This window comes from Notechis scutatus, chromosome 5 (assembly GCF_049901735.1).
Source record: "Notechis scutatus isolate UNSWTSFEM ecotype Mainland chromosome 5, rNotScu1.2, whole genome shotgun sequence".
Taxonomy (NCBI): Eukaryota; Metazoa; Chordata; class Lepidosauria; order Squamata; family Elapidae; genus Notechis; species Notechis scutatus.
Window position 1 is genome coordinate 86,446,344 of NC_142013.1, and position 26,627 is coordinate 86,472,970.

The window sequence follows — 26,627 nt, forward strand, 5'->3', positions numbered from 1 at the left end:
TGGTCCAAAAGAAAAGCAATATGACCAAGTTATAACAATCTTATTATTTCCAAGTTCAATATCTAGGTTTAGACAGAACCCAACTGGGTTTATGAAAGTGATGAGTGCCATTAATAACTGCCATTTATAAACAGCTTTGTTAGAAACACTGATTTGTAGGTTCTGTTAGATATTTACATGATATGTACCAATTAATCTAATTTAGTTCCTCTATTGTTGAGCAGCATTTTCCCCTTGAATGTGTTAGAAATACAATTTGCATCTCACAAAAGTCCCCACAAAGTGACATTATTTTCCATTACAAATCATTTTTCAACATACACTCCCACAATTTTTATCCAGATTTTCTTTTAAAGCTAATTATATAGTAGTGATTCCCACACCAATTCCTTGCTGAAGTATTAGACTATAATAAAACTGGGAATGGTCGGGACAGAAAAATTCAGTTAGATAACCAAAATCTGTTTTAAGATTTTAATTTCAAATACATGAATGTAGAATTTTGCTAAAACATTGATGCTGGATGGCTCTTGAACACCCACACATCAGCAGATTACAATCAGCTGTTAGAACTCTGATAAATGTCTTACACTGGCAATGCATATCTTGTCTTTGTATTCTAGTCAAGTTTTACCATGGAAAACTAGAAACAAAAATTAATTTTTACCACTGTTAGTGTAGTGGTAATACAGAAGACCACTGTTATTTTGAGTTTAATGACACATTTTGATTTCTTCCTCCTATTAATAAAAGTGTAGATGTTTAGAGCTCATTTTGAGCTAACATGTTTTTTTTTTATTCTTGTTATTGCATACAGGAGAAGGGTAGGGGATCTTCATGTAGCTGCAAAACTTTTCTTGTGGTGAAAGTCTCAAGACTTTCGATTCCTATCCCAGTCATGTGCCATCCAGCCAAGACCAGGTCTTGTAATCTCATGACCATAATCATGGTGGCAGGCCTCAATAAAAAATCTTGGGGCTGTTGTTGTTTATTGGGAGCTTCTGCATGGGATCTAGCATGGAGGACTCTGGAATTTGGTCACCCTTGGGGTGTCTCTGTTGTTATTAAGGAGCTCTGGGCAGCATGTAAGATATTTGGGTTTGCTTTTTATGTTACCCTTTTAAATCAGTTTGTTGAGTTAATAATAAAGCTTGAAATCCATTTACTCTCTGGTTCCAAAAGAGTCAATTACCTGGGCACCTCATCACTGCCCTGACACTTGGCAAAAGAACAAATTTATATTGTAAAACAAGTGGTTTTAGGGAAAGGGGAAAAGTCAGTTTTGAAATGCAGCTTTCGGAATAGAGGCTATACTGTATAGGTTCTGCACCCATTATGACTGCAATTGGATTTACTGCACCAATTCAACTTCTACTTGTGCCAAGAAACAAAACAAAATCAAAATAATACACCCATGCGTATACACACACACATACATCCCTTTATATGTTCAGACCAACCAAGAAGTAATGCTTAAATTTATTCAAAGTGTCATACATACAATAAGGATACTGGATTCTGTACTAGTAATTTACACCAGGAGTAGAAAATTGAAATATTGGCTATTAAAGTGCAATGATACATGGACAAGCACATGAAATGACACTGGCAAGTACAAAGTAAACAGGATTTGACAGGAGAACCTTCTGCAGAACTTTCGTTTCCCTGCGGTTGCTCTTTACAGAAGCTGATGACAACCAACCATTCTATATATATTAAGAAGTCACTTACTGTTTCCCAAGCTAAAGCAGATTGACCGAGCAGGAAGCAACAAGCCCTATGTATGTACTCCAGCATTACATTCTTCTTTCTCGGTCAATGTTGTAAATAAAAAAAAGTTTCTTTTCTCTTTTTGTTGCATCCATATTTACAAAATAAGTTATAAAGAATATTGCTAGTAGATTAGCAGAAAAGAGCCAATGCTGGCTTTGCTGGCATGGTCCCATTTTCTGAGAAGGTTCAGAGAAAGATAGATCATGCTGAAAGTGTATTAATTTAAAGCCTTGGAAAGACTGCACACTGACACCTTTTAAAAAGCTGAAATGCAAAGACTGGAAGAGTATAAATAGATATTTTTACATTAATACATAATAGATAAACATATAAACAAACATACAAAAATAATATCTTGGTGTACTAACCGCAGTCAGCTGCAGTGAATGGTTATGTTGGCCAGGAACCTTTCTAACATTTGGAACAATCAAAATCAGTGTTCATATATATAGAGCCAAAACCCAGACAAACTTGTTATATTTCTACTGTTTTCATAAATATTGAAAGTCAAACATTCATTTCCACATAACACTAGCATGAGCTGTAAATTAATTCAGATGTATGAGTGAATCCAGCATGGTTTAAATGTGGGTTTAAGCAGTCCTTCCTTTGGCATAATAGATTTATAAACCATTTTCTTAGAAGAATTTGTTTGTACAATATTACTCTATTTCACACAAACAAAATAAAATACTTCAGAATTTCTTTCCTATTCCTGTTGTGTGGTGCCTTCAGTTTTGCAACAAACTGAATTTAAAAAAAAAGAAACACTATGTTTTCAGTCACACAAAGAATTAGAAAATTCTAAAATGATTGAACAGCTTTTGGCCTAGTTGCCAAAGGACAAAAGCTGGGGACAATTTTGTGACACTGTAGTATCATCTTAACTAATACAAAAATGGATTACAATGTTTTCACTTTTTTTTAAACAAAGATTTGTATGTCCAAATAAATACTAAATTATCACAATTCCATAAACAATAGTAATTGGTCATAAAATTTGGTTCAGTGTTAAAAATATTTCAGATTACTAATTTTCATCATGGCTAAAGGAAATGCCGCAGAAAATGACGTTAGAAAAGTAATACTACATCAAATTAGCAAATACCCAACTCTGTAATTTCCTGCACATTCTATTTTGATCCCATATGGCTTTTATTCATTTATTTATGAGGATCAAGTTTTTCAGTTGTTGTTTTCTACATTCTATATTAATTTAATAGTTATTGTTTTAACTAGTGAGATTTACACAATAGAAACTACTGGCTGCTGGTAATATGCTTCCCAAGATATCCATGACAAAGTCCATTTCATTCTTGAAGAATGATAAATTTCTATGCTGCAGCTTCCAGAAGAGTTACTTCCACTAATCCATTAGCAATGTATTCAGATTCTTCAAGAATATCCACTAAACCATCTTTAAACACAAGAGGAACAACTGAGAGATGTGCAATTATGATGCTTCTTTACTTCTTTAACATGTGATAGTCGCATTGGCAGTTTTAAATCTTCAGAGAGTTGTGGAATTTAACCCTTAGTATCTGAGAAGGGGGTGCTGATGTTGCAATTTTCACTACAACTTGAAGATGAACTCAGTGCACTTGAACCCGCCGCAGATTCTGGAAAAAAAACAAGCCACATACAGATTAACAGGTTATTATACAGTTAGGTTTGTATATATTTCTAGATTGCTTCCTGAACTTTTCCCTAAATGGTGTAAAATAAACTTGCAAAGATGAAACTGAATAAAACCATTTCTGTAAAACAATATAGATACAAACATCTGTATATTAATCCAAAGAGTACAACATTCCACCTAAGGGGAAGGGATATCTAAGCAAAGACAATTTTTTAAAAGATATATGATGAAATATATTTGATAAGTGAAACTAAATGCAATCATCTGCAAAGTGAATCTTACCTGAGCTGCTGAGAGAGAAAGCAGATTTGGAGTTACTGAGTAATGGTATCAGAATGTTGATAGGGACCCACCCTTCTTTGTTTGTGCTCAAGTTCCTCAAATACCTAAAAATACACAATTGCTGTCAAACTGTTGAAAAACTCAACATCTACAAATCAAAACATTATGGCTAAATTCAGAAGCAATATAGCCGCCCCGTGTTTAGATATAGATTGTATTTGGAATGTAATCTTATATACACTCTGAACATTCCAGATTTCCAGCTGTGATCTGAATGCAAGTTAGACTCTCATTCTCTCATCTCAGATAATCTTTTATCTTGTAAATTCTCTCCTGAGGGGTTCTGGATATGATAACAAATATATTAAATGTAAATTTAGTTTGAGAAACAAATGGAAAAACTTATTGGATTTGTGAATTGGATTAACTTCCCAAGACTCTGCTATTTATACTGAATTGTTTTAGTTGGCTCTATACTGTATTGTTGTAATTTTATCAAAGAATAAGGGGTGTGTGGAAGCAATATTCTAAGCTTCTTCAAGATTTCTTAAACATGGTGTATGAATCCAGAATAGTGTATACTGAGCAAAATTATATTTCAATATATTTTGTATTAAAATACAATACCAAAGACCATCTGCTCCTTCATGGATTGGCTGAACTAACTCGCCACTGTTCAGGATCAAGTCATTTGAGTTGCCTTTATCATAAGTGGCTACAACAGTATATTTACCAGGAACCTAAATAGAAAAATGAGAAACCACAATTGTTTAATAAGAAATAATCATCTAAGTATTAGAACTGTCACAATAAATAGATTGACATTTGGGACATAACTGAACAGTGGTATCAGTTTAGTTTTTCCATAAAGAAGCTCCCAAAAGCAGTCTTCTAGGTTAAATTAAAGACCATTTAATAACATTTCAGGATTACAGCTTTCTAATATGTATGTGACTTTACATTCATACATCTAAATATTCGGAATATTTAATAAATGTTATAATTATAACTTATAATTATGTTATGTTACTAATAGCTATTTTAGAATTGTTCAAATCTATATATAACTCTTTTCTGTACTGTAATTATAAAAACACAAACATTAATTTTTCCTTAGTGATTACTTGTTGAGTGAGTGGATTAATACATCTTATCACATTTCTACTATAAAGACGAAAGTTACCAATTTCTTTTCTCCCTTTCCCTCTTCTTCTGCATCTGATGAATTAAGTGGATCTTCTGCACTAGACCAACCATCGTTTTCTTCAGAAGCATCAAGAGATTGAGATGTTTTGGACCAACCTGAATACATCAATACATTATTATTAGAAGACATTTGAGGTTCTCTCTATCTCTCTCCCTGGCCCCTTTCTCTCAACATAAACCTACAGATACACATATCGTTTTAGTATAAAAATACAGAATCCATTTGGAACTAGGAATGACAAAACAAAATGAATTCAAATATGGCTAGTCTTCTTTTTTCCTGCTATTAGTCTTACATTCCCTGAATTTTGGTTTTAAACATGAATAATGTTACATTAAATTATACAGAAATATTTCATAATACTACCATAGTGTTTAATATTTTATATTACAAAATAAGGAACTCATTCAATACTGGCAAAAGTATGCTTTCAACAAACAAATGATAACCACTGCATTTAATTTCAAGTCTTTCACTTCCAGAATAAGTAACTACTACAGAACAGAAATATACATTTTCTTTATTTAACAATACAGTTCCCAACAACTGCACATATCATCTCATGTATCTTTCGATATTGCTTTACTAGTCTGTCTTCCTGTCCTACTTTATTTATCACATGCAAGAAAGTAAACATATAGCTGCAAGAATATAATTAGAAAATGTTTAGCTGCTCATGATGGCACTTAGTTTCTATTGAATAAAATACATGGGCTGCAATTGGCAGGATGGTTCAGGGAGAATTTGGATGTATTTTCCTTAATAGCTAAGTACATTTAATACATCCTGATTATTAGAACAATTATTATTTCTTTAATGGAAAATGTCTGGAAATGTCAAACAAAGGAAACATAGGAGAGATATTTGTGTCTGAGAAATTTTTTTTCTGAGATTTTTGCAGTCTGTAACTACCAGATCCTGAAGACATATAAACTTAGTCAATCATAGATTGCCAGTATGGTGCAGAGGTCAATGGGTTGCACCGCAGCTAGAAGTACTTCAGTTTATATTGGACATTATATTGGTCACCGGAATCAAATTAGATCTGATACAAGGACAGAGGACTGAAAATTCCACCATCTTTATTTTATTGAAAGAACAGCTGGCTGGAGAGAAATGTAGGAGAAAAGAAATTATTTCTCTTCTATAGCTCTACTCTAAATCACATGCTCATTCAGCTGCCATTAGTCATAGAGGACCTAAACAGATACATACCTTAGTAGAGGTGGTCCTTAGTTAGCAATTGCATCGTTTAGTGACCATTCCAAGTTAACTAACATTATGACCAATACTCACATTTATGAGATCTGTAAAACCGAAGTAAGATCATAAGGATAGTCATGGTTTCACTTAGTGACTGCTTTGCTTAACAACCAAGTTGCAACTGCTAAACAAGGATTTTCTGTGTGTCTTATTTTTCTTCTCTGCACTAATAGCACTTCGAGCAAGGAACAAATTCCCAATAGTGAACTGATAAAGGTTTCCTATCTTTAATTTAGCCCTCTCCTTTCATCTTTTCTGAAAGAACAAGATGTTAGAAGTTACAATTATGGAACACATCTAGATTGCTGGTCATTATGATTTTGTCATAATGGTAAATGGAAAACCCTCTGATTACATCCTGACATCTTCAGAAACAGAAACATGCAGATCCACACAACAAATAGAAATTCTAAAAAGAACTAAAAAGGAGGCTTTATTAAATAAATAAATTTATTAAATAAATTATTCAATGAAGAATTAAAAGGCGACAATCCTATCTACCAAATCCTACCATGACTAAATCAAGCAAGCAACCTGTGTTTGAGAGCAGGTCTGTTGTGTCTCAAGTGGGCAAGGAAAGAAAGCCACAACAAACCACACCATGCAGAAAGTTCAGCGATCTAGGCCCAAGAAAAAAATACGTTACCTTGCCTGCCTTGGGCTGTTAGTAAAAGGTAAGTAGCGCTGACCCACTTTGCCCTGTTCCATGTTACCACAGACTTTGCATCTGTGAAAGAACTGAATAATAAATATCCCTCTTTCATCACACTGTAGCTATATTACTTCTATTATTGGAGGCTATATTTAACCTGTTCATAATTTAAAGGGATGCCCATAAGGAGTTTGTTTTGCATAGCTGTACCCATATAGAGATAAGGTTTTTCATATTCCATGTAGATTCTGTATAATTTGTGGGAATGTTTATTTATTTATTTATTTATTTATTTGATTTGCCAATTGTTTACAAGATAATAAGTATAAGTGTATACATAGTTGTGAATACATGAAATGGGTACATATAAGAAAAATAAAAGAAGAATAAGAGAAACAATAGGACAGGGACGGTAGGCACGTTGGTGCGCTTATGCACGCCCCCTACAGACCTCTTAGGAAAGGGGTGAGGTCAATAGTAGACAGTCTAAGGTTAAAGTTTTTGGGGTTTGGGGAAGAAACTACAGAGTCGGGTAGAGTATTCCAGACATTGACCACTCTATTGCTGAAGTCGTATTTCCTGCAATCAAGTTTGGTGCGGTTAACTTTGAGTTTGTATCTATTGTGTGCTCTTGTGTTGTTATGGTTGAAGCTGAAGTATTCATTGACAGGTAGGACATTGCAATGTATGATTTTATATACCATGCTTAAGTCAGACCGAAGACGGTGTAATTCAAGGTTTTCTAGTTCTAGAATTTCAAGTCTGGTGGCATAAGGTATTCTACAACGAGTAGAGGAGTGGAGAACTCTTCTTGTGAAATATTTCTGGACTTTCTCAATTGTGCTAATATCAGATACGTAATGTGGGTTCCAGACTGATGAACTGTATTCGAGTATTGGTCTAGCAAATGTTTTGTATGCTCTGGTTAGTAGTGTGATATTACCAGAGAAAAAGCTACGTAGGATTAGGTTAACAACTCTTAATGCCTTTTTGGCTATGTAGTTGCAGTGGGCTCTAGCACTTAGATCATTAGAGGTGAGTATTCCAAGGTCCTTTACAGAGCTTGGGTCATCAACAAGATCTTGACTATTCAGCTTGTATTTTATTTTCTGATTTTTTTTGCCAATATGTAAGACAGAGCATTTATTTGTTGAGATTTGAAGTTGCCATTTGTTTGACCATTCTGATACATAGTCAAGATCTTTTTGTAGGGTAGCATTATTGTCTGTGGTATTGAACAGCTTTACATCATCAGCGAAGAGAACGCAATTGCTCTTAATATGATCACAGAGGTCATTTATGTAGAGTATGAAGAGAGTTGGTCCTAGAACACTGCCTTGGGGGACACCACTATTGACAGGTACTGGATTTGATAGGATGCTCCCAATTTTGACCATTTGTTGTCTGTTTGACAGGAATGCTTCTATCCAGTTATTCAGTTGTCCAGAGATACCATAGGATTTTATTTTGAGGAGTAGTTTGTCGTGTACCACTGAATCAAAGGCTTTACAGAAGTCTTTACAGAAGTAAGGCTTAATAATATTTAAAAGAGTAAGTGCAATGCAATAAATGGAAATGCAAGGTACCAGAGTATTTAATGAGTAACTTGATTTCTGATACATAGTGACCCGTAATGAGTACTATAAGAATTGGGATGAGATATATACTCTAGGATCTTCCTTATATTCTATCCTTATATCAACAGGGCTTTCTTCTTTTTCCTTTCACTGATGCCAGCTGCTTGCTTGCCAGGAAGAGAGTTGATGAATAAACAACCAAGAGCAGCCAGCAGCAAGTTTTCTTCTTCCTCCTCAGTTACTTTTAGTAATGAGTATTTCAAGACCAGGAAAACGTTACCTACTCTCACTCAATTCACCACACATTAACCCTATGCCCTGTACATCCTGTATTGAAATTATCTAGTGTCTAAATCATACAACCTCACACAATAGCATGTCTACTATTGGTCCTAGAACACTGCCTTGGGGGACACCACTATTGACATGTACTGGATTTGATAGGATGCTCCCAATTTTGACCATTTGTTGTCTCTTTGACAGGAATGCTTCTATCCAGTTATTCAGTTGTCCAGAGATACCATAGGATTTTATTTTGAGGAGTAGTTTGTCGTGTACCACTGAATCAAAGGCTTTACAGAAGTCTTTACAGAAGTAAGGCTTAATAATATTTAAAAGAGTAAGTGCAATGCAATAAATGGAAATGCAAGGAACCAGAGTATTTAATGAGTAACTTGATTTCTGATACATAGTGACCCGTAATGAGTACTATAAGAATTGGGATGAGATATATACTCTAGGATCTTCCTTATATTCTATCCTTATATCAACAGGGCTTTCTTCTTTTTCCTTTCACTGATGCCAGCTGCTTGCTTGCCAGGAAGAGAATTGATGAATAAACAACCAAGAGCAACCAGCAGCAAGTTTTCTTCTTCCTCCTCAGTTACTTTTAGTAATGAGTATTTCAAGACCAGGAAAACGTTACCTACTCTCACTCAATTCACCACACATTAACCCTATGCCTTGTACATCCTGTATTGAAATTATCTAGTGTCTAAATCATACAACCTCACACAATAGCATGTCTACTATACTAATACTAATACTATACTATACTGACAGTATCTCTGGCCGAGTGCTTAAAGACTGTGCTGGTCAGTTGTCTGGCGTCTTTACCAGGATCTTCAATCAGTCTTTATCCCAGTCCACTATTCCAACTTGTTTGAAGGCTTCCACCATTGTTCCACTGCCAAAGAAGTTCCCTATCAATAACCTCAACGATTACAGACCAGTGGCACTCACTCCTATCATCATGAAGTGCTTTGAGAAATTGGTCTGCCGGCACATCATTTCTGATCTTCCGCATACATTTGATAAACACCAGTTTGCATACAGAAAAAATAGATCTACAGAGGACACTATAGCCATCACTCTTCATACTGCTTTGACTCATCTAGAACAGCGGGGGGGGCGATGTGGGGATGCTTTTTGAGGATTTTAGTTCTGCGTTTGACACAATTCTTCCACATAGACGAGTGTCTAAACTTCTGGACCTTGGACTTTCTAATTCAGTCTGCCTTTGGATTATGGATTTCCTGTCTGGCCGCTCACAGAGGGTCAGATTAGGTAATCATACCTCTTCAGCCCTTATTCTTAACACTGGTACACCACAGGGTTGCGTGTTGAGTCCCTTACTCTATACTCTTTATATGCATGACTGCATTCCCACTCACTCTAGTAATACTATTGCTAAATTTGCAGATGGTACAACAGTGGTGGGACTTATCTCTGGGGGGATGAGTCTGCCTACTGAGATGAGGTAGATCGGTTGCTTTCATGGTATGGAGACAATAACTTGGTCCTCAACACCAAGGAGCTTATAGTGGATTATAGAAGCTGCCACCTATTGCTGGGCAGCAGAGTAAAGACATGTCAGTTGACCTTCCTAAACTGATTTTAATTTTGTTTTGTAATTTATATTTTAAATTTTACTTTTCTGATCTACAATCATGATTTGGATTTGACCACCTGTAAGTATTACAAGTTTCCATTTGAGCCCCAACAACCAGACCAAATCAGGTCCTTCCCTATCATTTTGGGTACCTGCCAGGGGAATTCTCTGTCAGCTGGATTGAGTGGACATGTAAGAGGTTCCTGAAATCTTCCACAAGCACATTCATCTGGCAATATATTGTAAGAAAAGAAAACAATGTCATTTTTAATGGATAGATTTCAAAAGCAACTATTTTTGTTAAATTTCATTAAGACAAACGTTTTAAACAAGAAATTGGGTTTTTGGTTGATGAAAGCAAGCATGCACGCCTTTACTTTTGCTACCATTTGCAATCTGTAAAGTGTAACATCTTTGGAGTTAGATTAGTTTTTCCTCACAAAACTTTGGTATTCAGTCTAGGGGGAGGCAGCAACCATCTCCTCAGCCTTATTGCTTTAAAATGTAGAAATAAATTTAAAATAAATCTAGAAAGAGTGCAGAGGAGAGCTGCAAAGATGATTAGGGTACTGAAAGCTAAAACATATGAAGAATGGTTGCAGGAATTGGGTATGTCTAGCTTAATGAAAAGAAGGACTAGCAATGACATGATAGCAGTATTAGATATCTCAGGGGCTGCCACAAAGAAGAGGGAGTCAAGCTATTCTCCAAAGCACCTGAGGGCAGGACAAGAAGCAATGGATGGAAACTAATCAAGGAGAGAAGCAACCTAGAACTAAGGAGAAATTTGCTAACAGAACAATTAATCAGTGGAATGACTTATCTCCAAAAATTGTGGTTGCGGCAACACTGGAGATTTTTAACAAGAGATTGGAAGCCATTTCTCTGAAAAGGTATAGGCTTTCCTGCTTGAGAAGGGGGTTGGATTAGAAGACCCTCAGGGTCTCTTCCAATTCTGTTATGTGTGTTCTTGTTTTCTGATAGTTGATTTTTTTCTGTGCACGTAGAGCAAAGCTGCAGTAGGATCAAAACTCTTCATTATTCCTTATAACTGGAGACCCAGCCTCCTCTAAAAGGAGTGGGAGTGAGTTGTGTTTACATTGCCTGTTATGTTTAGAATGAGCTACATTTTGCACAGATACTCAACTCAATGAAGGGATTATTGCAATATGTAATCTTCTCCCAGTCTTTAATGCAACCTCAGATACTGACAAATGAACCACCGATAATTTCAATTCATTCATTTACCATGCATAGAATACTGACTCCCGGGTTACCTTCCAAGATCTCTCTTTTAAAAAAATTCTACATACCTTGTGCAATGCATGATTTATCATCTTCCCCCAATTGATAGCCTTGGGCACATGAACAGCGGTAAAAGTTGAATTCCGGATAGCAGAATTGCTGACACCCTGTGTGGATTTCATGGCGGCACTCATTTTTAGCTGTAGAAAAAAAAATGCCACTTTTACAAGATAAACATGAAATGGGAAGTAAGAAATAAAATTATTCTACAAAAAAATATTCTACAAAAAAATATTCTACAGCAAGGACTTTGTCCTTTTTTGTCCTTTTTTTGGTGGCTATTATTTTTTTTCAGTTTATCTCTGAGAATACCATTTGCCAGACTCTATTTCTGTGAGGTGTACAGATTCTTTGTAACTCCCATAAGTTATTAGCTGTTTTTGGAATCAAAAGCTGCAGCTGTGCTCTAGAGAATGATGAGTGGCACCCAGATTTAGTCAGAGAAGATTCACTGAAATCATTGTATAAAGTCCCATTGTTATTTGCCACCCTACAGTATGACTAATTTTGGAATGAATCACATGCATAGAGTCAGCTTTAAGTTTTGATAGATTTGAGAAACTAAGAGTGGAAACAGCCCCACAATGGACTAAAATGACTGGATTGTATCTAGTTGTGGGTATTCATGACAAAATGATTTTGTATCTCCAGCCAAAACATTCCACATTGCCATAATTTTCAATGCACCGATTAAGCAGAACTTCAGTTCATTTACATACAGTATGCATAAAGTACAGAGACGACAGTGTAGTTTTCTATGAAGTGTGGCAAGATAGTGACATCATTAGACGGGCTGTGAGTGATTCTTTTTCCCCCTTTCAACTTTCACTGCCCTCATAAAAATAGATGACCTATTGAGACTTCCGGTTTGTCGGCTTTGCGGCGGCAGGGATTCGCGAAGCTGCGCGATCCCTGCTGCGCTAGCCGCTTTTGGGGCTCCGATCTGACGGGTGCGGAGCTAGGCTGCCCTGCAGGGGCAGCTGAAGGTAGGGGGATCCGGAGAGGGGTTTGGGGTGTTGCAGACCCCTCCCGGCCGGCAGAACCCCTTTTCCCAAGACGGTGCAGCGGCGGCCGTAATGGCCGCCACAAAGAAGCTGGCAGCCGGGTAAGAATGCGCAGGAGGAAGTGGAGAAAGTTTTCGAGAGGAGAAAGTTTTTCTTGGTTCCTAGGACTCTAAGACATATTTAACAAAATTCCTGAAAAGTATGACTTTCTGAATGATACCTTCTAGAAGAGGAAAAAGCGGCAGTTTGATGGTGCTGAAAGGAAAGCTTACCCTCTTTTCCTACGGAATAAATAAGTGAATATTAAGAAATCTATTTTTTTAGGTGAAAACTGGCTTTAAGCGATGAGTGGGAAGAGAGAGGACTAAAAAAAAAATATTTGTATGCTAAGACTTTGTTGGAGGAGATGCCTTAAGGATTTGAAGACTAAAATATATTGCAATAAGATTTTAAGAAACAGATTTGGACTTTCTTTTTCTCTGATTGATACTACCCTAGGAGGAGAAAGTGAGAACTCTGCCTTGGTTTGGACTGATTGATAACTTTGGGACTGTTTTATTTTTCTTTGGAATATTCTGGTTGTTGTAAGAAGAAAGAAGGGGAAAAGAAAAGAAAAGATTTATAATGGCTCTTTCTATTGAGGAACTGAGAAAAGATTGTGAACAAGCAAAAAAATGGTAAAGCTGGTTTGAAAGAAGCCTTTCTTTTTTTAGAAATGGCGCTTATTAACTATCAACAAACATTACAACAGATGAAGACAGCAGAAGAAGAAGAAGGAGAGGAAGCCATTTTTAATAAATCTCAGAACTCGACTGAGAAAGAAGGAAGAGGGAAAGGAAGAGAAATAAAGGACTTAAGATTTAAAAAACACTTAAGAAAGGGAAAAATAAGGTGCAAAATCAATATAATGATAGTAAACAAAAGGGAAAAGGAGTACGACAGAGAAGGGAAGCCAGTAAGGCAGAGGCTAGAAGAAGGGGGTAGAAAGGTTTGTTGGGAGAAGAAAGAAAGGGAAAAGGTGGAGAAAAGCTACAAAGTTTTGAAATTAAATGGGAAAAAGGAATTTTTAAGGGATAAAGGATAAAGTATAATTTCTTCAAAGAGATTTTGCAAGGTACATAAGATGATATTGTAGTATTGTATTAGAAATAGAAAACTTAAATGGTTTAAGAGTTGATAAGAGATTAAAATGTTGAAATGTTTAATAATGATTGGTTCTAAAATTTAATAATATGAGGGGAGGTTTAGAATATTGAGTTTTAATTAAAGAGTTTAATAAGATTATGGTATTGATGTTATTATAAAATTTCTATTATAGTATTTGTTTTTAATATTTAGATCTATTGTTTAACTATGTATTTAATTATTCTGGATGTACTATTCAGATAGAATGTACCAAGCAAAATCGAATTGGGTATTGGGCGTTATTTTAAAGGTTAATTTGATTAATTTAGTGGGAGATAGAAAGGCATCATACTCTGATTAGTGATTTCAGGAGAAACTTCTTTTTATAAGGAGCGAGACAAAGGGACAATAAAGAATGGACAAAAGATACAAATATAATGACTCAAATTAAGATGATTAATTAAGATAGAATTAAGAAGAGTGAAATATGTGGAGAAGTTAATATAGAAGACTTAGAATGGTAAATAAAATAAGTAATGATATGTAAGATGAGCATGAATATAATTGAAGTCCATGAGAGAGAGATACCTGGGTCCAAGTTACTTTCCAAAAAGATTTTTTTATGTTTTGTGTGTTGTGTGTATATGTTGTTGTTTTTTGGGGAGAATTAATAAAACCTTGTAGAAATATAGAATGAGAATAATGGTAACTAAGTCAGAAAGAAATAGATGAAATAATAATAATAAAATTGAATAAGAGTAAAGAGAAATAAAGAGAAATTGGATAAGAGGTTTTTGTATGTTTATATCGAAATGGTTTAAAACAGAATTATAGTTTATCTGATTTGTTAAATTTATAATGGAAAAAGGTTTAAACATGTAATGGATAATGATGACTTGTGTGTTTTGAAAATTAATAAAACTTGTTTTTTTTAAAAAAATAGATGACCTATTAAAGACTAATTTTACTTTTCATTTTGCAAATGCATGTGCACAATACCCATGGAAAATCTTATGACTGTTATTGGGTGGTTTGTCTTCAGAGAGACAATATTGGAAGGAAAAGGTCTGTACCATAGTCCAAAACGGAAGGGGGAAAGGCAAAGAGAAGTGGGAGTTCTTCAACCATGACGAGATTTGGGGAAAAGATGAGAAAGTACTATTTAGGTTATTTTATTAGTTTTTTATTATTTTATTATTCAAGGCAACACACATACATAATATCCTGTAAGCATTCTTGTCCTTGTTGCCACCAAAACAATGTGGCAGCAAGCTTTTTTTCTCCTAAAAATCTGCGGTGCGGGAATCTCCTGAAATGCTGCAGAGGAAGGGGAACAGCGGTGGGATTCAAAAATTTTTTTTTTTACTACCGGTTCTGTGGGCGTGGCTTGGTGGGTGTGGCAGGGGAAGGATACTGCAAAATCTCCATTCCCTCCCCACCCCATTAACCTGCTTTCCAGCTCCGTTCTCCTGTGCAGAGCAACAAAAGAAGACCCAGCCAATCAGCTGGGACTCAGGAGGCAGCAAATAAATGGCAGGGCCAGTCAGAGGTGGGATTTGCCGGTTCTCCGAACTACTCAAAATTTCCGCTACCGGTTCTCCAGAACTGGTCAGAACCTGCTGAATACCACCTCTGAAGGGGAACTGGGCAAAATCGGTCTCCCACTTCTTATCTAGTGAGCCTCCAGTGGATCCCAGCCCTTCTTTTGCAGTAGAGTTCTTCTAGATCCAGACAAATATCTCTGCTTGCAAAACAGAAGGATTTAAAGCAGTGGTGGGATTCAAACTCTTTTACTACTGGTTCTGTGGGCATGGCTTCATGGGTGTGGCTTCATGGGCGTGGCAGGGAAAGAATACTGCAAAATCCCCATTCCCTCCCCATCCTACTAACCTGCTTTCCAGCTCCGTTCTCCTGTGCAGAGCAACAAAAGAAGACCCAGCTGATCATCTGGGACTCAGGAGGCAGAGAATAGATGGGGGCAGGGACAGTCAGGGGTGGTATTTGCCGGTTCTCTGAACTACTCAAAATTTCCGCTACCGGTTCTCCAGAACTGGTCAGAACCTGCTGAATACCACCTCTGATTCTGATGTATATTGCTTATACATTCTTTTATGTCACCTAGTATTGGAAGACAGCAAATTATATTCCTTATAGTACCTTCATTATTGAACCATGACAAATTTCTCATAAGAAGTAATGGCACACATTCTGGGGGATTAAGAAAAACTCGTTTTTACCAAAAGCGCAGTTTACTCCTTCAAAGTCATCTTTACAGTTACAGGTGTAGCTGCGAATAGTGTCCCTGCATATACCATTATGAAGGCAGGGGCTGGAAGAGCACCGGATACCACCTGAATAAAAAAACACACCTGCATTTAGAGTTGTTGGAAGTTAAAACCCACCCCTCCTAGGAATTTGAAATATTTTAGGATATATTAAAAAGACAGAATATTTCTCCTAAAAGAGAAGTAGAAACTCAGAAGCAGAAACTTACCTCAGAAGCAGAAGTTCACACACACACCCCACCTTTGTTAATGGGTGAGCCATTAAGGCCTGGGCCAGAGTATTCTACATAACAAAAACCTCTACCCATCTCACCACCTGGCCTGGAAAGATTGCATCAGCCAGCATTCAGGTGAAGCCATGTGATTCAGACAAAGTCTACAAAGTTAGCTAAGACCCCGCCCCTGCGACTCTTGACAGCCAATGGAATATATTTCTTGCACAGGAACAGGAAACACTAAGGTGGGGCCCAACAGAGGCTATAAAACTAAGGGTCTCTTAGCATCTTGTCCCTTCTTTTCCTTCACATGTGATCGTCCTTTTCACTTTGGAACTCCAAGCCATGTGGTTCTGTCCACCATGAAACCATCTTTCCAAGCAGTCACCATGTTTGCAGTGTCTTTCTTCCCCACTTGGAACTGAACCCAGAAGGATAATTCTTCCAACAGAGCTTTCTATACAAGAGAGTTTAGATTTTGTCCCTCTCCATATGTTTATCTGTAAAATACTAAGCAACTTTTCCAAAAGAATTTCCTAGGCTCAACTTAAATTTTTGAAATCATTTCTTCTATGCTGAGTGCTGTTCACCAGTCAGGCATTCTCTAGATGAGTTGGGAATCCTCCTCCTCCCCCACAAAAACCTTCTAATCAGCAGGGCCAGTTGTAGTCCCCATACATGTGGTTGTTGGCAACAAAACCCTTTTTTTTTTCAAGTTTTATTAATTTTTTTCAAAACACACAAGTCGTCATTATCCATTACATATTTAAACCTTTTTCCATTATAAATTTAACAAGTCAGATAAACTATAATTCTGTTTTAAACCATTTCCATATAAACATACAAAAACCTCTTATCCATTTTCTCTTTCTTTCTCTTTACTCTTATTCCATTTTATTATTATTATTTCATCTATTTCTTTCTGACTTAGTTACCATTATTCTCATTCTATATTTCTGCAAGGTTTCATTAATTCTCCCCCAAAAAACCATATATACACAACACACAAAACATAAAAAAAGATCTTTTTGGAAAGTAACTTGGACCCAGGTATTTCTTTCTTCATGGACTTCAACTGTATTCATACTCATCTTACATATCATTACTTATTTTATTTACCATTCTAAATCTTCTATATTAACTTCTCCCCATATTTCACTCTTTTAATTCTATCTTAATTAATCATCTTAATTTGAGTCATTATATTTGTATCTTTTGTCCATTCTTTATTGTACCTTTGTCTCATTCCTTAAAAAAAAAAAAGAAATTTCTCCTGAAATCACTAATCAGAGTATGATGCCTTTCTATCTCCCGACTAAATTAATCAAATTAATCTTTAGAATACCCAATCCGATTTTGCTTGGTACATTCTAACTGAATAATACATCCAAAATAATTAAATACATAGTTAAACAATAGATCTAAATATTAAAAACAAATACTATAATGAAAATTTTATAATAACATCAATCCCATAATCTTATTAAACTCTTTAATTAAAGCTCAATATTCTAAATCTCCTCATATTATATTTTAAAACCAATCATTATTAACATTTCAACATTTTAATCTCTTATCAACTCTTAAGCCATTTAAGTTTTCTATTTCTAATACAATACTACCATATCATCTTATGTACCATGCAAAATCTCTTTGAAGAAATTATACTTATCCTTTATCCCAAAAAAATTCCTTTTTTCCCATTTAATTTCAAAACTTTGTAGCTTTTCTCCACCTTTTCCCTTTCTTTCTTCTCCCAACAAACCTTTCTACCCCCTTCTTCTAGCCTCTGCCTTACTGGCTTCCCTTCTCTGTCATATTCCTCTTCCCTTTTGTTTACCATCCTTATATTGATTTTGCACCTTGTTTTTCCCTTTCTTAAATGTTTTTTTAAATCTTAAGTCCTTTATTTCTCTTCTCTTCCCTCTTCCTTCCCTCTTGGTCGAGTTCTGAGATTTATTAAAGATGGTTTCCTCTCCTTCTTCTTCTTCTGCTGTCTTCATCTGCTGCAATGTTTGTTGATAGTTAATAGCGCCATTTCTAAAAAAAAGGAAGGCTTCTTTCAAACCAGCTTTACCATTTTTTTGCTTGCTCATAATCTTTTCTCAGTTCCTCAATAGAAGGAGCCATTATAAATCTTTTCTTTTCTTTTCTCTTACAACAGTCAGAATATTCCAAAGGAAAAATAAGACAATCCCAAAGTTATCAGTCAGTCCAAACCAAGACAGAGTTCCCACTCTCTCCTCCTAGGGTAGTATCAATCAGAGAAAAAGAAAGTCCAAATCTGTTTCTTAAAATCTTATTGCAATATATTTTAGTCTTTCAATCCTTAAGGCATCTCCTCCAACAAAGTCTTAGCATACAAATATTTTTTTAGTCCTCTCTTTTCCCACTAATCGCTTAAAGCCAGTTTTCACCTAAAAAAATAGATTTCTTAATATTCACTTTTATTCCGTAGAAAAAGAGGGTAAGCTATCCTTTCAGCACCATTAAACTGCCGCTTTTTTCCTCTTCTCGAAGGTATCATTCAGAAAGTCATACTTTTCAGGAATTTTGTTAAATATGTCTTAGAGTCCTAGAGCCTTCTAATCAGCAGGGCCAGTTGTAGTCCCCATACATGTGGTTGTTGGCAACAAAACCCTTTATTTACTTTCTGATATAATTGGCTTCACCCACCATTCCTTCCTGTCATGTGATTCCTGTACGTTAGTAGCACCTAAAAACTGAGGATGCCAGGTGAGGCTGCAACACATTTGCCAAGATACTCTTATGGGGAGTGGGAAGCAACATCGATAAAAGTGCAACCAAGATCAGATCTCAGATATTCTGAAAAGAAACCAACGGGCTCAAGTGAAGGTAGGTGGAAATCAACCATATCTGAACAATATTTTTCTTTTAAAATTCAAGCAGATCAAATTCTGCTTGCATCATTTCTGTTTTTAGTTTTTATATCAGGTATAATAAGTAACTTTTGTTAAGGGAGGGAACATTTTTGAAATTGTTGGAAGAAATATTGTTAGGGATATACACCCTAGCAGAACGTCAACGGCAGTCTAGCAGACAGGCAGATATGTGTGAGATAAAAACGTTGTTGTAGCTTACACTCAGTAAGACAGATACACTGTGCAAGTTAAATAGTTTTTATTCCAGCAAGAGTTATAGCATAGTCAAAACAGTCCATATATCATACACTAATTTCAGTCCATCCGGGGTTAATCAGTTTGCAAAGTCCAGTGTCAAAAAAGAGGTCAGTAAACTTACAATCAATCAGTCCAGTGATATATCTCTTTTGCAGTCAGAGATATGAAGAAAAATCAAACCCCTTTTCTTTTCTTCTTTCAGCAAACACGCAGTTATCACCATCAAACTATCTTTGTCAGCATTCCAGTATAAGCCAAGGAAAAACAGTGAGCTCTCTTGCTCCCTCTTATGGTGATTTTACAACCGCACCCAAAACTTGGTTTACAGTTTAAAGTGATACATACACTTAAACTCACTAACATAGTTTATATATTATTCTACCCAAACTAAGTTAGGTAACCAATGTTATCCCTAACAAATATCCTTCTGGGTTCAGTTCCAAGTGGGGAAAAAGACACTGAAATCATGGAAGTTGCTTGGAAAGAAGGTTTATTGATGAATAGGATCACATGCCTTGGAGCTCTTGGGTGAAGAAAAGGGAAGAAATGCTGAGAGTCCCTGGGTTTTATGCCCTCTCTGGCTTTGAACTTCCTGGGGCACAGGAAAAGTATCCTGATTGGTTCCTATCAGAAGTCATAGCTTTGTAGGTTGTCTGTCTGTTAAGTTTGGTTGAAACTTGGTGGGTGATGCAACGAAGGGCAATTCAGTGGCTCTGACTGAAGAGGTAGATCTTTGTTATGTAGAAGGACTGGCCCAGGCCTTAATGTCCCTTTAAAAATGGGGGGGGGGGTGACTTTCTGCCTCTCTGAGTTTCTATTTCTCTTTTAGGGGAAATATTCTGCCTTTTTAATATAACCTAAAATATTTCTGCTTAAATTGACCCTAGAAGATGATAGACGACAGGAAGGCCTGGAGGGACGTTGTCCATGGGGTCGCGATGGGTTGGAATGGACACAACTTCGCAACTAACAAAAACAACAAAATATTTCATTTTCCTAGGAGAGGGGTGGTTTTTAACTTCCAACCAAACAAAAAATGTTCATCTTCTAAGAGTTGCGGGGAGCAATGATTTAGGTATGTCACTTGGGGAGTAGGACTGGAAAAAATATTGTTTTCTACTGTTTTCTGATACTGTTTAGAACTAAAATAAATGTAAGCCTGGTAGAAAGAAGTTTTTACAGATTTGCTTGTTTAACAAAATCCTTAACTTATGATCATTACTCTTTTTTCATTTTACTGTAGCAATTAGGCAGTGTGATCTGAAATTGCCTGCAAACTATTACATGCAAAAACAGGGCTGAGACTGTCTTTAGCCTGCAAACCACAGTTTGACTCTCTGCTTTTATTCAGAGATAGTTTCACCATGCCAACATGTGGATTATTTCCAAGTGCAACTAGATAAATTATTTTTATTATGATTAAATTTTAATAAATGTGTACTTTTAGTCAGTTCCCTTGTTTTGCCATCAATAAAAGCAGCCTGAGTTTCCCTTGTGAAGGAAATTCAAGGTAATTTTAAAAAACCATGCATAAATAAGATTATTTTGAAGTGCTTGTCAGCTGATTTGAGATTATGCTGCTAGTAAGGCCTCTGAAAAAGCTTAGTGTTTTTCTAAAGAAAGATTTGATGTATTTTTCTGGAAAAAATTAAAGCAGATCAAACAAGAAACAAAAATGTATTCCTAAGGATACATTTGTTGTAAAAATAAACATAACAAGCTGAGTGCAGGATGAGCACAGCCATTTAACTGAAGAGCATGATTTATGAAAAATAAAATAAAAAAGAATCTTCCAACATCACTATCTTTTTAAAAGAAAATACTAAATTATGACATTTCTATGTTTGTTTATTACTGCTGCAAGACTAACCTGGAACTGTTTGAAAACTCTTTCATAAGATTTAAAGTAATGATTTTGTATTAATAGCACTGACTAGAATTACTTCTTTCCTCCCTTCCTTCCTTCCTCCCTCCGAAAGAAGGCTAAGAATAAAGAAGCAAAGTTTGCATTAATGGCAGCATCTTTTCTTGGGTGTCCTTAAGAATAGTAAATTATACCAGCACAGCTGGTGCTTTAAAATATAACATAAACATTGAGAATTCTTCATTTTACAAAGTATTTCTAAATTTCTTCTTAGGTACTCACCAAAGTAGACACTCCAAAATTCATCCTGGAAAAAAGAAATGTAGTTGTTTTCTTGTGCAATTGCAGACATATAAAAATGACTGATTGTAAGGGACATAAGACAGCTGCTCTATACTGCAGTGTAAAGTTTACCAATCACAAACATTTGGTTAACATTTTTCAACTCTCTGAGTCTTATTCCCAAATAGACATAGATGTGATTATGCTATTTCCTCCCCACCCCTTTTTTTTTGCAGAAATAGGCTGCAGCAAATCACAAACATATTATTGCCCTTGTACATTTTCTCTGCCCTGCAGAACATTAACTGCACTGTCTCTTGGTTTTGGGCTCTTCGCATAACCAACTTGAAGTACCGTCCATCGTTCCCTGAACTGACTGAAAACAACATCAACATAAAATATGCTACTTTCGTAGGACCAGCACTGGCAAATGGTGCTTCATATTATGGACAGGGATTGATGGGTTCCTTCAGGTTTGTTTGCTTCCCTCCTACTAAATATTTGGTCCAGTTACCTCTAGTGGTGTCTAGTAGTTAAAGACCCAGGCTAGATACTGCTACCCTACAATACTGCTACCCTACAAAAAGATCTTGACTATGTATCCGAATGGTCAAACAAATGGCAACTTCAAATCTCAACAAATAAATGCTCTGTCTTACATATTGGCAAAAAAAATCAGAAAATAAAATACAAGCTGAATAGTCAAGATCTTGTTGATGACCCAAGCTCTGTAAAGGACCTTGGAATACTCACCTCTAATGATCTAAGTGCTAGAGCACACTGCAACTACATAGCCAAAAAGGCATTAAGAGTTGTTAACCTAATCCTACGTAGCTTTTTCTCTGGTAATATCACACTACTAACCAGAGCATACAAAACATTTGCTAGACCAATACTCGAATACAGTTCATCAGTCTGGAATCCACACTACGTATCTGATATTAGCACAATTGAGAAAGTCCAGAAATATTTCACAAGAAGAGTTCTCCACTCCTCTACTCGCTGTAGAATACCTTATGCCACCAGACTTGAAATTCTAGAACTAGAAAACCTTGAATTACGCCGTCTTCGGTCTGACTTAAGCATGGTATACAAAATCATACATTGCAATGTCCTACCTGTCAATGAATACTTCAGCTTCAACCATAACAACACAAGAGCACACAATAGATACAAACTCAAAGTAAACCGCACCAAACTTGATTGCAGGAAATACGACTTCAGCAATAGAGTGGTCAATGTCTGGAATACTCTACCCGACTCTGTAGTTTCTTCCCCAAACCCCAAAAACTTTAACCTTAGACTGTCTACTATTGACCTCACCCCTTTCCTAAGAGGTCTGTAGGGGGGCGTGCATAAGCGCACCAACGTGCCTACCGTCCCTGTCCTATTGTTTCTCCTATTCTTTTATTTTTCTTATATGTAACCATTTCATGTATTCACAACTATGTATACATTTATACTTATTATCTTGTAAACAATTGGCAAATCAAATAAATAAATAAATAAATAAATAGAAACTGGGAAACTCTGAATTCTCGTCCTGCCTTAGGCAAGAAATCTGGCTGGGATAGTTTGGGTCAGTCATGCTCTCTCACCCAACTGTTATGGGGAAAATAGGAGATGGAAGGAGTGGTATATGTTCACCACCATGAATTATTTATAAAACATGGGGAAATATTTAACTTTTAAATATAAAAATTAAAATCTTGGACTGGAGAAGGCATGCCTGCATTAACCTAAAATGATCAACAGGTGTCAGGCTGAGTTATGTGGACTACAACCATAACACCCTGGTTAAGGGTTCTGCACTTGTATAGAAATGGTTTAGATGATAGATTCCAGAATGAATTATCTGCAGGTATTACAGCTGTGGACATACTTTGATTGAAATGCCACCAAGGGGGCTTGGCTGATAAAGGAATTAACTTGTCTGTATGGGAAATGTTGATTTTGAAAATACATACAGTTTCTTCTGTGTTTTCAAAAGCCTCTCTTGCTTCCTCATATGTATACTTTTCCTCGAGGCATTCTCTTTCTAAATCCCCTTGGAGAATTTCCTCAAAAAACATAAAAGCAGCACACCTGGGTCTTGTCAGGACTTGATTTGCATCTTCTGTTTCCAGGAACACTTAAGAGAAGGACAAGGGAAAAATCAGATTTCCTTATCTCAGCCCAGCCTCTCAAGCGTGGGAAGGATTCAAAACAGTCTCATGCCTTTGTGCCCCACAGCTGGAATAGACCAAAAATATCCTTCCTTGGAAGATGACAGGTAAGATGATAATACCATGAAAGGGGAAAGATGGTGCACGGAGGATTATTTACCTTGTGGTTTGTATCTGCAAAAATTAATATGGGAGTTTTGCACAAAATTCTCCTTCAATAATGGGAAAATGAATATGTTTGGTGATGGATTAAAATGGTAAATTGGATGGGACGGCAACAACTTTGGGCTCCACCTATGTGCTGAATAACACAGAAAACTGAGTGGGGATGGAAAGGCTCTTGTTTTTGTTCAGAAATATGTCTCTTAAGTATGAGAAGTTAAGTCCTGCTACTTTTGTTTCAATGCTTCATATGAAACAAATCTGCAGGCTTCGTTTTCCAAGCACACCTCCCTGGAACTGGAAGAATATCTATAGCAATAGAGAAAATAAGACAGAGAAGAGAAAAATATTCCGTTTCCTTCCTATGGCCCACTTCTTTCTGGTAAAATCCCAAATGCAACTAATTTAGTTTCACCACTGAGGCTTCTGTCTCAGTTTACCCTTAAGTGAGCAGTATATCTGATGGTACTCAATAGGACAATTTCTCAGTATCCTGCATAGGATTGCAGGCCCACTTTTTTATTATTACAGGGTAAATGGCATGACTCATTTCTGGATGCTAAACTAATATAAAGCTTCCTTCTTCTAATTTATTTTTCCCTCCTGTGCAATGACAAACATTATTGGAAAATTCTTAAAAGTATAGAATAATAAGGGATTAGTATACCCTTTCCTTCTGCTTTTGCTTCTTTTTTGAAAAGTAAGAGTTAATATTATGTGAGCAAAAATTCCTACCTGTCAGGTCTACGGAGTGAGCCATAAATACAAATAAGAAAAAGCATATTATCCATTTGCGAATTCCCATTTTGCTTCCCTAGGCGTAGTTTGCTGAATTTTGTCTGCCTAACCGTGGCCCTCTGATAAAGACATAGAATGAACAAAGTTTAAAGTGCAACTTTGCAAGCCCGCTTCAAAAAAGAGGAGGCAGAGCAATGATAACACAGAATGTCAACAATTAGAGATTTCACTCAAAAGAAAAAGAAACCTTGAGAAAATACTTGTGGCATTTATACTATGTTTTATCTTGTTGGAAGAAATATCTTTCTGGGTTCAGTTCCAAGTGGGGAAAAAGACACTTGAAACATGGAGGCTGTTTGGAAAAATGGTTTAGTTGTGGACAGGATCACATGGCTTGGAGCTCTTGGGTGAAGAAAAGGGGAGCGAGATGCTGAGACTCCCTGGGTTTTATACCCTCTCTGGCTTTGAACTTTCTGGGGCACAGGAAGAGTATCCTGATTGGTTGTTGCAGAGGTCAAAGCTAGCTTTGTAGGTTGCCTGTGTGCTAAGTTTGGTTGAAACTTGGTGGGTGTGCAATGAAGGGCAATTAAAAGGCTCTGCCTGAAGATCTTTGTTATGTAGAATAGACTGGGCCAAGCCTTAATGGTTCATTAACATGGGAGGCTGAATTTCTGCCTCTCTGAGTTTCTACTTTCTTTTACGGGAAATATTCTGCCTTTTTAGTATGTCCTAAAATATTTCATTTTTCTAGGAGAGGTGTGGGTTTTAACTTCCAACAATCTGATGAACCAATATGCATTTTCAAACTGCACATGTGCATAAATGTACTTCTGACTTTGTCCTTTGATATAAATACTGTATCGTAAGCATGAACAGATGGGTAGAAGATGCAACCCATAGCAACTGTTCAGAGTCTTATCCATATAGAGGGAGAAGCTACTAGGAATATTCTACCAAGGGTTAAACGTCATCGATGGCAACATCCTAAGTTTCACAGGCAGAATATTTTCCACATTGCTGTTAGCTAGGCAAGCAGATAACACTGTGCTTATGGCCACAGTGGGAATGGTGTTTTATTGTCATACTTTTAAAAAATTCTTATCCTAATGTGCTTCACAAGGATCAATTGTATTTGTATTTGTAACAAAGGGTAAAAGTTGTTCTTTTTTAATAAAAAAATCAATATTTACATCAATATTTACAATATTTACATACAAGCCACACCCAGTCAGTCACGTAACCGCCAAGCCATGCCCAGTCAGCAAGCCACGCCCACACAGTCACATGACTACCAAGCCACACCTACAAATTAGGCCAAGCCCACAGAATAGGTTGTTAAGAAATTTGAATCCCACCCCTGTTTGGAGGGTTTAAGAGATCTTGTAGTCTGAAAATCTTCTCCTGACCCATTGTAGGAAACCCTGACCATCCTAGACAAATGGTTGAACTTTTGCTTGAAAATCTCCAGTGACAAAGAGCACCCATCACTTCAGACGGCAAGCTGTTTCACTGCTTAGTAGCTCTCAGGAAATTCTTATTTTGAGTCCGAATGTCTCTCTCTGAAGCTTCCACCCATTTGTTCTCTCTCTTGTCTGTCTTTGTCTTTCATGCATTCATTTAGCAACCATTTTGTTTAATGACTTGTTCATTGAAATGTAACACAGTCACTGAATGAGGACTGGTACAATATATTTCATCTTACCCATGTGGTGATTATGCTGCTCCTTTTCTCTGCTCTTCTTCTTGTCTCTTTTTCCTGGACTTCTACGTAAACCAAATGTATGAATCTCTTAAAGCCTTGACTTTTCTCCATATTTATCCAGTATCGATGTCTGCTTTTCTACATTCTGTTCCTTCTGCAGAAATCCAGAATTATATTTTCTATTCCCAACTGCATCACTTATTCCTCTTTCTCCGTTCACAAGGATTCTATATGTCCAAGAATCCATCTAATTCTTCCCTTCAACACATCAAAACTGATAAAAACATCTTAGAACACTGAACATTGATCTCAGAACTTTGAACACTTAATACTGATTTAATGCAGTGGTGGAGATA

General features: G+C 36.3%; 2 protein-coding genes across 12 annotated transcripts in view; both read right to left on the minus strand.

Annotated features, from left to right (window-relative positions):
- Positions 1–1,467: 1,467 nt before the first annotated feature.
- Positions 1,468–26,627, minus strand: part of MCF2L (MCF.2 cell line derived transforming sequence like) — a 232,368-nt gene continuing 207,208 nt past the window's right edge. For 10 of the 11 annotated variants that reach the window (XM_087967254.1, XM_087967255.1, XM_087967263.1 and 7 more), the window contains 4 exons: positions 4,878–4,996; positions 4,322–4,434; positions 3,695–3,798; positions 1,468–3,392 (listed from right to left, as the gene is read on the minus strand). In XM_087967254.1, the coding sequence (XP_087823380.1) occupies positions 3,301–3,392; positions 3,695–3,798; positions 4,322–4,434; positions 4,878–4,996 (428 nt within the window). In that variant the 3' untranslated portion in view covers positions 1,468–3,300. Of the gene's footprint in view, positions 3,393–3,694; positions 3,799–4,321; positions 4,435–4,877; positions 4,997–6,244; positions 6,420–26,627 lie in introns of those variants that run through there. The other variant, XM_087967264.1, reaches the window with a different exon arrangement.
- On the minus strand, positions 10,356–24,775 carry PROZ (protein Z, vitamin K dependent plasma glycoprotein). The gene is made up of 6 exons (XM_087967272.1): positions 24,567–24,775; positions 23,472–23,635; positions 21,505–21,529; positions 15,956–16,069; positions 11,598–11,729; positions 10,356–10,513 (listed from the first exon to the last, which is right to left on the minus strand). Exons 1-6 carry the CDS (start codon positions 24,634–24,636, stop codon positions 10,371–10,373), a joined length of 648 nt encoding a protein of 215 aa, XP_087823398.1. The 5' UTR covers positions 24,637–24,775; the 3' UTR covers positions 10,356–10,370.

Coding starts and splice junctions, on each gene's coding strand:
- PROZ (XM_087967272.1), bottom strand. CDS start 24,636: ATGGGAATTCGCAAATGGATAATATGCTTTTTCTTATTTGTATTTATG. Junction 16,070..21,504: donor ATTTTGGAGTGTCTACTTTG/GTGAGTACCTAA, acceptor TTTTTTATTCAG/GTGGTATCCGGTGCTCTTCC. Junction 11,730..15,955: donor AGGAGTAAACTGCGCTTTTG/GTAAAAACGAGT, acceptor TTTTTTCTACAG/CTAAAAATGAGTGCCGCCAT.